The 14,534-nt window shown below is 44.8% G+C and overlaps 1 protein-coding gene across 3 annotated transcripts in view; it reads left to right on the top strand.

Annotated features, from left to right (window-relative positions):
- The first annotated feature begins 1,257 nt into the window (after nucleotides 1-1,257).
- LOC306935432 (glucose-1-phosphate adenylyltransferase) overlaps nucleotides 1,258-14,534 on the top strand; it is a 14,857-nt gene continuing 1,580 nt past the window's right edge. The window contains exons 1-9 of one of the 3 annotated variants that reach the window (XM_079518491.1): nucleotides 1,258-1,320; nucleotides 4,491-4,702; nucleotides 6,885-6,974; nucleotides 7,530-7,609; nucleotides 8,478-8,593; nucleotides 11,559-11,656; nucleotides 12,765-12,833; nucleotides 14,039-14,097; nucleotides 14,418-14,534. The exon at nucleotides 14,418-14,534 is cut by the window's right edge and continues 1,580 nt beyond it. In XM_079518491.1, coding sequence (XP_079374617.1) covers nucleotides 4,511-4,702; nucleotides 6,885-6,974; nucleotides 7,530-7,609; nucleotides 8,478-8,593; nucleotides 11,559-11,656; nucleotides 12,765-12,833; nucleotides 14,039-14,097; nucleotides 14,418-14,534 — 821 coding nt within the window. In that variant the 5' untranslated portion in view covers nucleotides 1,258-1,320; nucleotides 4,491-4,510. The other 2 variants (XM_079518492.1, XM_079518493.1) reach the window with 2 other exon arrangements.

Below are 14,534 nucleotides of genomic sequence, written 5' to 3'. Positions count from 1 at the left end.
GTGGACGACCCAATTAAGCATTACACTTGTTTACAAGAGGGTCCACCATGTTCAATTCATCAAAACATTTAGAGATGTCCAAATAGACACTTCTATATATAGTCAAAGAACAGAACAGATCATGAATTCATCATAAAGGAGGTAAAAAGGGAAAAGAAACATATACAGTGAGGGGAAAAGGGGGGGGCTCCCTCCACACAAAAAGGCTCTTCAGGTATTCTCTCTGACGACACAGAGGAGTAACTGAAATTGAGCTTACATTTTACTTGCTTAAAATATTGTTATCATAGACATGGGTTTAACAATATTTATGGGTATGTCTCAGGTTATATGAATTTTAAGCACTAGTATAAACTAGTTATAAACCTACCAAAATCTGTGCTGTTGCATGGTGTAGGGGAAAGTAGATCATTGGCTATTCTAAATTAAAAATTCCATGTCCGAATTTTAAGTTGTGTCTAGTCTTATGTTACATTTGATGATAACTCTGATAAGCATTTGTCATTTGGGCAAGCAAATAGGCTTTTCTAAACACTGTGCAACTGTTTTAATTGGGGCTTTTATATAAAACTCAGCTTTTCACCATGATCATGTAAGACAACTGAATTTATGCGATATATATATTGCATAAATTCAGTTGTGAAAAGCTGAGTTTTTTTTAAACATTGTATCATGATTAAAAGATAAGACATAAGTTGACAAATTAATTCATAGTATATTAATTTTTTTATTGGATGATGTACGATGACAAGAGTGCACCTCACTTCACACAGGTGTGATTTTTGAATTTCAACATTTGTCTTAATAAAAATGAATATTTTAACTTAAAATATTCAATGTCTTCGCCCTTGTGTATGACGTCACATCCAGGTCACCAGTCCAGTTTGCAAACTTTGCTGCCAGAGAAACAAACAAGTCAACTTTATTATTTTTGTCTTTTATTTTGTAACATGTCTGTGACAAGAAAGTTGACCAGACTCCTGAAGCAATCTAACCAATCAGCGCTCTCATCGTGCCAGCGGGGCGTGGTTTGTTCACTTGAGGAAAGAAAACGAGGCGTTATATTGACATTGGTAACCTATAGAATATTGTGACGCTCGGTCCCTTTTTTTTCCTTTTTAATGAAATGAATGAACGCAATGCATTGAAACGCTGCCCAATCCCGATAAGTTATTTTTCATATGGTTTCGTGCTAGAAATTAAACATTTTTTTTTATTAATAGAATTGAGACGTAACCGCGACCGGATTCAATAGGTCACCAATTCCGGTGTAAGACCAGACCTGCTACACAGAGAGGATAGGCTGAAGTCCAACTTTGGGTTTGTATGTTTTACCAATAACAGCTAAATAGTCAATAATATTTGTCTACAGCAGTTAGTCAGAGAATCGCTTTATTGTAACATCCAGGATTAATGAAACCCGTGGTTCTGGTTGAGGAGGTCGGTCCACTCTCTCTCAGCTAGGTACCGGTAACTCCCCGTAACTCCTGATCCTGTTGTGAATGTGTTGTGTACAGTGTGTGAAAGTTGTGTTGCCACGTCTGCTTATTATAAGCTACTTAGTGTTTGTTTTTTCTGTATGTAAAGTTGCTTGTAAAGTAAATATTTGTGATTGTGAATTTGTGGGCCAGTGCTTCCTAATGTATTATGATGTTTGATTGATTGATTGATTGATTGATTGAAATATTTATTAACAGTTTGCAGAATTACAGTAAATTTCAAGCACAACTCAATACAAAAACTGTGAACTGTAAGTGGACGACACCATAAAGCACTACACTTGTTTACAATAGGGTCTACCATTTTCAATTCATCAGAACATTTAGAGACGTACAAATATACACTTATATATACTATACCCATGAAAAACAGGACATCATCATAAAAGGAGATAAAAAGGGGGAAAAAATACATATACAATGAGCAGTGATGGGAAAAAGGGACGTAATTGTCCACGTATCACCTTCTGAATCTATAATTTGTCCCAGGAAGCCCCATGCCAGATTTGGGCTGTAACATGTTTTTTTCCCCCTCCCCCTGGCTTAAGATATTGGAAATAGCAGATCTACAAGCTCGCATTGCGACCTTGTAGATTGGAGATTAGCTATTTTCAAATAGCCGATTGTCTATAGGTTTAAAGTGTCCTTGACTTGTTTTCATTCTGGTTCAGGCTGGTTGCTTATTTCTCTCGCTAAACCTGGCAACACTGGCTGTTTGATTGATTGATTGATTGAAGAATTTATTAACAGTTTGCAGAATTACAGTACATTTCAAGCACAAACTCAATACAAATGCTGTTAACTGTGAGTGGACGACCCAATTAAGCATTACACTTGTTTCCAACAGGGTCCACCATGTTCAAATCATCAAAACATTTAGAGACGTACAAATAGACACTTCTATAGACAGAACAGGAATTCATCAAAAAGGAGGTAAAAAGGGAAAAGAAATATATACAGTGAGGGGAAAAAAGGGGGGGCGGGGGGGGGGATTCAGATTTTACGGGGGCCAGTTTCGAATTGCAGCCATCCGTAGGTGCCCTTTGAGAGCGGTTTTGAAGGAGTCAAGGGATTCGCATGTCTTAATGACAGTTGGTAGGGCGTTCCACATTTTGGTGGCATAGGAGCGAAAAGAATTTAGTCCCTTGTTTGTGCCGAATCTGGGTTGTACATGGTTCGTTGCACTCCCTCTGGTGTTGTGGGTGTGGACTTCGTTAACATTAAGGAAGTATCTAGACAGGTACATGGGTATCTTGGTGGTGTATCGAATCTTGTGGACCAGACCCATTGCAAGTTGCTGTACTCTGTCGTCGACCCTAAGCCATTCCAGCCTGTCGAAGTGGGCAGGGGTGAGGTGGGTTCGGGGGGCTAGATCAAGTAGGAGCCTGACCAGTTTGTTTTGGGAAGTCTGGAGCCTGGTTTTAAGGGCCTTTGAGGTGCTGTGGTACCAGGAGGTGCATGCATAGTCAAAGAAACCCTGTACAAGGGCTCCTGTTAAGGTCTTCAAGGTGTTTTTGTTGACCAGTGAGGAGATCCTGTAGAGGAATCTTGTTCTATGGTTGACTTTTTTGATTACGTTGGTGGCCATTTTATCACCGGAAAGATTAGCCTCCAGGATGGAACCTAGGTAGGTAATTTCATCTTTACGTGTGATAACATTGTCACCCACTCTAACCAAGAAGCCATTTGCCTTGCTGAGATTACTAATAGAGCCAAAGAGAATGGATTCAGTTTTTCCCAGGTGTAAAGATAGTTTGTTATCAGCAAGCCAGGTGCAGATTCTACCGAGTTCAGAGCTGAGGGCATTTTCAACCTGCAGTTTGTCCCTGTCCGAGACCAGCAGTGCTGAGTCATCTGCGAACAGGAACAAGTTGCAGTCACAGGCTGAAGTCATGTCGTTTACATATATTAGGAACAGTAGAGGCCCTAGTATGCTTCCTTGTGGAACGCCACAGCTCACTGGGAGGGGGGGGGACAGTGTTCCGTTCACTTCCACCATCTGTTCTCTCCCCTCCAGGTAGGATTGCATCCAGCTCACTGATGTGCTATCGAAACCAATTGCTTTTAGCTTGTTAACCAGTATGGAGTGGTTCACGGTGTCAAAAGCCTTTTGGAGGTCCAGCATGACCATGCCGCAGTATTTGCCAGCGTCCACCTCTTGTTTGATGTGGTCGCTTAAATAGAGAAGGCATGTGTCAGTCATCGTACAGTACAGTACAGTACAGTACAGTACAGTACAGTACAGTACAGTACAGTACAGTACAGTACAGTACAGTACAGTACAGTACAGTACAGTACAGTACAGTACAGGTGTTCCAATGATATCTGTGATAGCTGATTTAAACTCTTGTAGATGTATTTCTCTATTCTCTATGAGAGTTTAAATCTTAGGCTAGCTGTGATCCTACAGTTGTTTCAAGGATAACTTATTTTATATATATATATATATATATATATATATATATATATATATATATATATATATATATATAATGTGTTATCCTTGAAACAACTGTAGGATAATTGATGTATCCTACAGTTATTCCAATCCAATGAGAGCTGTGATCCTACAGTTGTTTCAATGACAACATGCACATGGGGCAGCGGTGGCTCAGGGGTAGAGTGGCCACTAGGGGGCGGCAGTGGCTCAGGGATAGAGTGGCCACTAGGGGGCGGCAGTGGCTCAGGGGTAGAGTGGCCACTAGGGGACGGCGGTGGCTCAGGGTAGAGTAGCTGGATGGTAACCGTAAGGTTGCCAGTTCAAACCCAGGCTCCCCCAGAGTTACAGTCGAAGTGTCCTTGAGCAAGACACTGAACCCCTAATTGCTCCTGATGTGCTGGTTGGTGCCTTGCATGGTTTCCGCTGCCATCAGTGTATGAATGTGTGTGTGAATGGGTGAATGTAATGCACAATCTATGTAAAGCGCCTTGGATAAAGGAGCTATATAAATGCGCCATTTACCATTTAACACATCTATCATTGACGTACAGGCTACAGCCAGGTGTTTCCGATGAGAGCTGTGATCCTGGCGGCGGGCTACGGCACGAGGCTGCAGAGGGACGTGGAGCTGGACGCCAGCGGTCAGTTCAGCCACCTGTCGGGCAGAGCCAAGCCTCTGCTGCCCGTAGGACACTGTGCTTTGATATCACACTGGGTGCACGCGCTGAGCGCGTCTGGGTGCGTGGAACACATCTACGTAGTTGTAAGTATTAACACGCTTTCTCCTAATTATATACTATTATTGGTTATATTTATAACTTCGATGAGGTCTTTAGGAGGGCCATTCAAGCCCGCAAGCGGTGCCTGCAGCACCACCGTTGCCCAGGTGGAGCCTGCAGAACCATTGCGGCTCAAGAATCCACCACTCCTGAGTGAAGTGTCTGGTGCTGGGAGTCTGGTGCAACGCACAGGTCCTGGCGGTACTCCTGGTGAGAGCAGGAGTGGACCTGGTGAGACGTAGGAGGGGCCCGGACAGGAGTCAACCCACAGAGCCTATTAGTCCCTCCACATGCCAGAATTGTACCTCCCAGACAGTCCCGGCAGAGTAGTTCCGGAGTAGATCCAACAGATTGTGTGGCCCTGGTCTTTCCCTAGTGGGTCTGATCGAGGGTAGCTACTGGGACGTAAGTCGGGACTTGATCACCCCGGCTGGGTCACCCGAGTGAGGGGTATGATGTTCACGAGACCCGAAACCCCGATGACCTCAGGATACATCACTGAGGATACGTCCCAGGTGACCTTGGGATACATCACTGAGGATACGTCCCAGGATACGTCCCAGGATACATCACTGAGGATACGTCCCAGGATACATCACTGAGGATACGTCCCAGGTGACCTTGGGATACATCACTGAGGATACGTCCCAGGATACGTCCCAGGATACATCACTGAGGATACGTCCCAGGATACATCACTGAGGATACGTCCCAGGTGCATCCAAGCGATGTATTTTCGTTTTGTTTCGTTCTATTAGAGCCTAAAAATTATATTTGTGTATGAAGGTAGGTTCTGTTTTTATTTTTTGGCCACTAGATGGCAGTGTCAGTCTGGAGACTTATACTAGCTCAACTGGTATCTGCTGCTGTCTCTTGTGCAAATACAAGAGACTGTGGAACTCTCACACCATTAGTATGTATTATGTTTCTGATTGTGTCTGATTTTGATTATAGTGGATTTGTTTTTACGTCCGAATAAATAGCTCTTCCAGGACGGCCTTCAGACGCGCCTCTTCAGAGTCCAAGGCCTCTGTGGAGGCCTTGGCTCAGATCTTTAATTGACTTTGCCTTTTATTATATTATTGTTTCAGCCACTGGACAGGTGTTGAAAATGTGCACTCGTACCGTCCTCTCTCCCATGACAATTAACAGCAAAGCAGTTTAAAAGAGATGTTGTTGCCAAAGCAATTTAAGTGTATTTTCAAAGAAGGAATGTGCCGAACAATGAATATTGAATTTCAATACACATTGGTTAGTGCAGGTATGCACTTAAAATAAAGTTCTTTATTGTTGACACTAACACAGCTCCCAGATATATTGGAAGAGTGACATGTTTCTGAAGTTTGCTTTCAATAAAATCTCCTTCAGCAACCAGCATCTCTTAGACACCGCCGTAGTCTGAAAACCCACCTTTTCAGACTCCATCATGGCCCATAGCACTTACCCTACCCCCCTTAGACAGCACTTCTTAGACTTATATAGCATTTGAAACAGACTTATAGCATGTCATGTAGCACAATAAGTGCATTGTATGTAGTCATAGCACTTCATAGTATATATGTACACCATAGTATAGCATATATGTATAGTTTATATGTATAGTGTCATTATATAGATATGTTCTAGTTATAGTTTATATGTATAGTGTCATTATATAGATATGTTCTAGTCACGTTCTTAGCTTACGCATGTTTCGCGATAAATGCATTTTACATATGTGATGTATTCCCATGCTTTTTGTTCTTGCTTAATGTAAGTCGCTCTGGATTAAGAGCGTCTGCTAAATGCCTAAATTGTAAATTGTAATTAGATCAAGGTTGTGAGCATCTTTGCAGCTCTCCTTCATCCTTGGACGAGAGGAGCTTTTCAATTAAGTACATAGTATGTGTTGAATGTGTTCTGTCGAAATAGTCCAACATGAGTTTCATTCAAACGCAATAGTTGTATGGTTGCTGTTGAGTGGCATGCCTTGTATGTCCAAAACCATAACTTTTCAGGAAAATAAAAAATAACTTGTGTTCCAATGGATCCAATGTGGTTATTATTTAGTCACAAGCTCTTTTCATTGATTAAAATGGATAAAACCCACAAAAAAATAATAATAAATAAATAAAGAAAATGTGCACTCGTGGTAGAACATTCAAACATTAATGTAACGTTCTACAGACCAACAGTGTCTTCCATGCTGCGTTCGAGGAGTGGGCGGCCGGGTTCTCCATGGTCCACATCCTCAACGATCAGACCCGGAGCAACGATGTAAGAACCACCGTTTAGATCACATTTAATTCATTGTAAAAAGTTAAAGATGGAGTGCCACAATTTTTGTATTTTTCCAGTTTTTCATGTGTCTATGAGGTGACAGTACTTCATTAGACACCCTGGAGTCGTTTTTATGTACAATGATGTATTCCCTTTGTATTTAGGGTTTCTTCCTGGAGGCTGAACCCTCGTGCCAATGGAAAAAACAGTAATAGTGACATCACATTATCAGCCCCTCCCCTATAACCCCTCCCTCTTTATCATACAACTACAGCTGTGGGTGCGGCTTAAGTTCAGGTGGATCACCACCCATCACCACCCACCAGGCAAACCAGGCATACTTAAAGAACTGGTGGGCGTGCCCACATAAAAACGACATTTTAACAAATACTGTACACTTTTTTTGAAAAAAGTATTCCTCCTTATATTATAATATGACCTGATGATCATGTTTCAGTTTGGGAAAAAATCATGGCACTCCATCTTTAACATAGTGAGACTTTAACGCAGCTTTTATCCGTTAACAACTAAGGCCATTTCTTACGACCTCAGGAGCGTCTTGGAGCCGTCGCCTGCTTGCAGCTGGCAGTGAAGCACTTTGAGATAGAAGATGATGTCATTGTGATTGGAGGGTAGGTTTTTACTATGACCATCCATTTTCATAAACTTTACGCCCAATGTGTGGTGTATGTATGGAATTACCAAATGTCCTACAATGGGTATCGATAAAGATGATGATAGAAGCTTTTCTAATGATGATGATGATTAGCCCATTTTGACCTGACATCAACATTTTAAAAATGTCCTCTAAATCATGACAGTTTTCTGATTCTGTTAAAAACGTTCACTCTGAAAGAATATAATATTCAAAGATTTGTGCCACATTTTCACGATTTTTTTCAAAAATAGCAGACCTACAAGCTCGTAGCGCGCCACTCGGTGGCGCGCTACGAGCTTGTAGATCTGCTGTTTTTCAATAGCTAAATTATAACATAATGTTTAAAACACCAAAAGGGTAGCCTGGTATCCAGCCTGCTTCGCTACGTTCGGCGGATTTTTTTTTCTCTCTTCGCTTATCAGTCTGGAAAGCCTCCTATCTCCAAGGGAGGCGGGACATGCCAAAAGCTTCGAAACCTAACGTGGCTTCTGATTGGTCTGTGGTGCGGGGCGGGACAAAGCACCAGTGAGACGTCATAGCAAAGCGCAGCTACTGCGTGTGAAAAGCATGGAGGGTGGCGCTGGCTGATGACGTAGGTTGCCTAACGCTACTCTCATTCGTTGGAACAACATCCAATCAGCAACGACGTTGACTACGTAACATATGTAGTTCTAGTGTAGTTCTGCAAAACCTCCCAATGGGAGGCTTTCCAGACTGATAAGCGAAGAGAGAAAAAAAAATCCGCCGAACGTAGCGAAGCAGGCTGGATACCAGGCTACCAAAAGGGTACTTCCCGCCCAAAATGGGTCAATAGATTAAAGGTCTCCTCTCTGTATAAACAGGGACACGCTGTTCAGAGAAGACTTCAGTTTGGGTCGGGTGAAGGAGAGGTTCTGTGAGCTGCAGTCGCTGAGTGAAGCCAACTGTCTGCTTCTGTCGTACCAGTGTAAAGATGAAGGTATCCTTCTGAATGTTCTGTTGAGATATTTATCGATCCCACTTGGATATTCAATGTGTCAAGTTTCCTCAGAACGTCACAGCTCCCAGCGAGCGACAGTACAAGACTGTGGTTATACTGGTCAGCTCCCAGTGACCACAGTGGGAGACTGTGGTTGTACTGGTCAGCTCCCAGCGAGCGACAGTACAAGACTGTGGTTATACTGGTCAGCTCCCAGTGACCACAGTGGGAGACTGTGGTTGTACTGGTCAGCTCCCAGCGAGCGACAGTACAAGACTGTGGTTATACTGGTCAGCTCCCAGTGACCACAGTGGGAGACTGTGGTTGTACTGGTCAGCTCCCAGTGACCGACAGTACAAGACTGTGGTTGTACTGGTCAGCTCCCAGTGACCACAGTGGGAGACTGTGGTTGTACTGGTCAGCTCCCAGTGACCACAGTGGGAGACTGTGGTTGTACTGGTCAGCTCCCAGCGAGCGACAGTACAAGACTGTGGTTATACTGGTCAGCTCCCAGTGACCACAGTGGGAGACTGTGGTTGTACTGGTCAGCTCCCAGCGAGCGACAGTACAAGACTGTGGTTATACTGGTCAGCTCCCAGCGAGCGACAGTACAAGACTGTGGTTATACTGGTCAGCTCCCAGCGAGCGACAGTACAAGACTGTGGTTGTACTGGTCAGCTCCCAGCGAGCGACAGTACAAGACTGTGGTTATACTGGTCAGCTCCCAGCGAGCGACAGTACAAGACTGTGGTTATACTGGTCAGCTCCCAGCGAGCGACAGTACAAGACTGTGGTTATACTGGTCAGCTCCCAGCGAGCGACAGTACAAGACTGTGGTTGTACTGGTCAGCTCCCAGTGACCGACAGTAGAAGACTGTGGTTGTACTGGTCAGCTCCCAGTGACCACAGTGGGAGACTGTGGTTGTACTGGTCAGCTCCCAGCGACCGACAGTAGAAGACTGTGGTTGTACTGGTCAGCTCCCAGTGACCGACAGTAGAAGACTGTGGTTGTACTGGTCAGCTCCCAGTGACCACAGTGGGAGACTGTGGTTGTACTGGTCAGCTCCCAGCGAGCGACAGTACAAGACTGTGGTTGTACTGGTCAGCTCCCAGTGACCACAGTGGGAGACTGTGGTTGTACTGGTCAGCTCCCAGTGACCGACAGTACAAGACTGTGGTTGTACTGGTCAGCTCCCAGTGACCGACAGTAGAAGACTGTGGTTGTACTGGTCAGCTCCCAGTGACCACAGTGGGAGACTGTGGTTGTACTGGTCAGCTCCCAGTGACCGACAGTAGAAGACTGTGGTTGTACTGGTCAGCTCCCAGTGACCGACAGTAGAAGACTGTGGTTGTACTGGTCAGCTCCCAGTGACCACAGTGGGAGACTGTGGTTGTACTGGTCAGCTCCCAGTGACCGACAGTAGAAGACTGTGGTTGTACTGGTCAGCTCCCAGTGACCACAGTGGGAGACTGTGGTTGTACTTGCCAGCTTCCAGTGACCGACAGTAGAAGACTGTGGTTGTACTGGTCAGCTCCCAGTGACCGACAGTAGAAGACTGTGGTTGTACTGGTCAGCTCCCAGTGACCACAGTGGGAGACTGTGGTTGTACTGGTCAGCTCCCAGTGACCGACAGTAGAAGACTGTGGTTGTACTGGTCAGCTCCCAGTGACCACAGTGGGAGACTGTGGTTGTACTGGTCAGCTCCCAGTGACCCAGTATTTAAAATATTTTCTAAAATCTACATCTGTCTCTCTCCCCACACAGAACCAATGGTGTGCTCTCTCCCCACACAGAACCAATGGTGTGCTCTCTCCCCACACAGAACCAATGGTGTGCTCTCTCCCCACACAGAACCAATGATGTACTCTCTCCCCACACAGAACCAATGCTGTACTCTCTCCCCACACAGAACCAATGCTGTACTCTCTCCCCACACAGAACCAATGATGTTCTCTCCCCACACAGAACCAATGATGTTCTCTCCCCACACAGAACCAATGATGTACTCTCTCCACACACAGAACCAATGCTGTACTCTCTCCCCACACAGAACCAATGCTGTACTCTCTCCCCACACAGAACCAATGCTGTACTCTCTCCCCACACAGAACCAATGATGTTCTCTCCCCACACAGAACCAATGATGTTCTCTCCCCACACAGAACCAATGCTGTACTCTCTCCCCACACAGAACCAATGCTGTACTCTCTCTCCACACAGAGAACCAATGCTGTACTCTCTCTCCACACACAGAACCAATGCTGTACTCTCTCTCCACACACAGAACCAATGCTGCACTCTCTCTCCACACAGAGAACCAATGCTGTACTCTCTCTCCACACAGAGAACCAATGCTGTACTCTCTCTCCACACAGAGAACCAATGCTGCACTCTCTCTCCACACAGAGAACCAATGCTGCACTCTCTCTCCACACAGAGAACCAATGCTGCACTCTCTCTCCACACAGAGAACCAATGCTGCACTCTCTCTCCACACAGAGAACCAATGCTGCACTCTCTCTCCACACAGAGAACCAATGCTGTACTCTCTCTCCACACAGAGAACCAATGCTGTACTCTCTCTCCACACAGAGAACCAATGCTGTACTCTCTCCACACAGAGAACCAATGCTGTACTCTCTCCACACAGAGAACCAATGCTGTACTCTCTCCACACAGAGAACCAATGCTGTACTCTCTCTCCACACAGAGAACCAATGCTGTACTCTCTCCACACAGAGAACCAATGCTGTACTCTCTCCACACAGAGAACCAATGCTGTACTCTCTCCACACAGAGAACCAATGCTGTACTCTCTCCACACAGAGAACCAATGCTGTACTCTCTCCACACAGAGAACCAATGCTGTACTCTCTCCACACACAGAACCAATGCTGTACTCTCTCCACACAGAGAACCAATGGTTTACAGGAGATGTTATGTTTTGTCTTTTTCGCCACACAGAGACTCATAAATATGGGATCCTGGAAGTGGATGAAGACCTGAGGGCGATCTGCATGAAGGAGAAACCACTTCCTACAGACACCGCGTCTAGGAGAGCAGTAAGCCCTCTTCTAACACATCTACGTACAGTACATGCTGAAACGATATTCTAGAACACATTTTGTAAATATTTGATCGTTTTTGGCCTATAATGACATGCCGAAAATAGGGGCACGTTGTGGGTTTGGGTCCCACGTTGTGGGTTTGGGTCCCACGTTGTGGGTTTGGGTCCCACGTTGTGGGTTTGGGTCCCGGGCAAACATCTAATTTCTCTTTTGGGTTTTGAGCTAAAATGTTTGGGAACCACTGGTATATAGTATTGCTGTAAATCAGGGGTTTTCAACTGATTGTGAACCAGAGACCACCACCATGATCAACCTGGGGTCCACTGTTGTGTTGGGTGGGGATATGGGCTAAGATTAGTGCTTTCGTAACACTTGCTATGGAATGCTGTTTCTAAAACGATGGTCCACGGACTTAACTGATGTACAGTACTGACACATGTGGCCCTATCTTGGGCATGCCTTAAACTTTATCCCTAAACCTTTTTGCCATATTTTACTATCTTGAAAAATATTTTAAAATAGTTCAACCAGCCGATCTACATCCACACATTATGAGCTTGTTGGCTATTTGAACTATTTTAATAATAGTAATAATAGTAAAAATGGCAAAGATATAGCACATGGTGACATGATTATATGGGCACATTTCCAAGCTTCACCCTTCACCACTTCACCCTTCTTGAGATTCTATCTCCCTTTTCTGTGGAATTTATTAACCTCAGACTTCCCAGTAATTCTGATAACATTGACACACTTCCACAGAACAGTGCACAAAAGGTTTAGTGCACTGTTCTGTGGAAGAAAATACAGACTTTTCACTTGGAATGTGCTACATCACTAAATGCATGGTCAGGGACCACATGCAATACCTTCACGGACCACCAGTGGTCCACGGACCACCTGTTGAAAACCCCTGCTGTAAATGAATGTCTTTGTGAGATTAGCATTGCCAATAGAGACTGTATTTTTGAGAGATGCTTATCAGTCAGAATTCTCTAATGGGAAATCAATCAATCAATCAATCAATCAATCAATCAATCAATCAATCATGTCTGGATGAAAGCTCTGGTAACAAACCAAGAAACTGTCCCTTTGTCCTCAGTGTCCCTGTTTCTATGTGTTCTCCAAGAGAAGCCTTCCACAGTTAGACACCTTTCTAGAAGAAATGAGGGTAAGTTGCCATTCGTCAGTGTTTGAATGTGATTGTCATCCATGGAACAGGTGATTGGCCTGCCGTTTTAACGGAGCCTTTAACCCATTTAAAAATCTCTTCGAAATAATGACAGTTTTTCTGAAAAACCTATGTTTCTATGTCAGTGGTGCTCAACATATTTCATGTCAAGGACTCCAAACATTGTATGTAATTGGCCTCCGACCCCCATCTGAAAATATGTTGTTCCAGGAACCCAGAAGCAAAGATTTGAGTTAAAAACTGAAACTCTGAAAGAATATATATTCAAAGACTTGTGTCACATTTTCACGCCTTTTCAAAAATAGCAGATCTACAAGCTCATAGCGCGCCACTCGGTGGCGCGCTATGAGCATCCTTACATTCACAGAGCTAAAATATCCACCCCAGTTGGCTAGCTAACACCTCATGGCATGTGCATTAAGGCTCATACATAGTCTGGATTTTCGGTGGTGGTGAGGTGACCACCGCTCCGGTGGTGAGGTGACCACCGCTCCGGTGGTGAGGTGGCCACCGCTCCGGTGGTGAGGTGGCCACCGCTCCGGTGGTGAGGTGACCACCGCTCCGGTGGTGAGGTGGCCACCGCTCCGGTGGTGAGGTGACCACCGCTCCGGTGGTGAGGTGACCACCGCTCCGGTGGTGAGGTGACCACCGCTCCGGTGGTGAGGTGGCCACCGCTCCGGTGGTGAGGTGACCACCGCTCCGGTGGTGAGGTGGCCACCGCTCCGGTGGTGAGGTGACCACCGCTCCGGTGGTGAGGTGACCACCGCTCCGGTGGTGAGGTGGCCACCGCTCCGGTGGTGAGGTGACCACCGCTCCGGTGGTGAGGTGACCACCGCTCCGGTGGTGAGGTGACCACCGGAGCTGAAATAACATTGAGCGGTGGTGAGTAAAAACAGAGAGAAGGGCTGGGGCGGTGGCGGTGGTTTGCTCTTCACCGCGGCTCGTGACGTCATGTTGTAGTTCGGTGGTCACCTCACCACCGAAAAAAATGTATGAGCCTTTACACACCCACGTCTGTATTTTGTTAGCGGCCATCTTGTTTTCCCCTCTACACCAAATACATTTGCTTATTATGTCATGCCCTGAATAAGGATGCGTTCTATAAGTTTAAAAGAGAAAATAAATCAAAGAAAACACATTTAGATGCCACGTAATTTGAATAGATTTGTTTGACTGTCATACAGGAAGCTCCTATAGAACGGAAAGATGCTCCAGGGAACTTTGTATCTTGGCTCATTCCAAGGTGAGATGTTTGTTTACCTTAATATCTATTCTACACTTCTGGAACCTGTCCATTAATGAACACTACACGTTCAATGCAATGTATATAATTTATGTGGGATTTTGCAAGGAATGCTCATTTCCATCTGTAGTCCCCAAACAAACAGAGAACAGGCAACAAAACAAAACGAGTACATATAAATATAAAGTAATGACCTAAAATACAAGACAAAATGCAAGACACTCAAGAAAACAAATAAAAACTATATTTTTGCCTATTAATTAAAAGCGTGTCTTGTTTCAGTTGTTTGAGACATGAGTTTTGCTGTTGTTTGATTTCAGGCAACCGGTGTACGTTCAAGAGATATGTGGGCGTTTCGACGTTGGCAACTTGGCCTCCTACGTTGAATGTGACCAGTACTTCAGAGCAAAGCTTCAAGATGTGACCTCATACATGGT

Source organism: Electrona antarctica, assembly GCF_951216825.1.
Source record: "Electrona antarctica genome assembly, chromosome: 13".
NCBI classification, from domain to species: Eukaryota; Metazoa; Chordata; class Actinopteri; order Myctophiformes; family Myctophidae; genus Electrona; species Electrona antarctica.
This window is presented reverse-complemented; position numbering and strand designations above follow the sequence as displayed.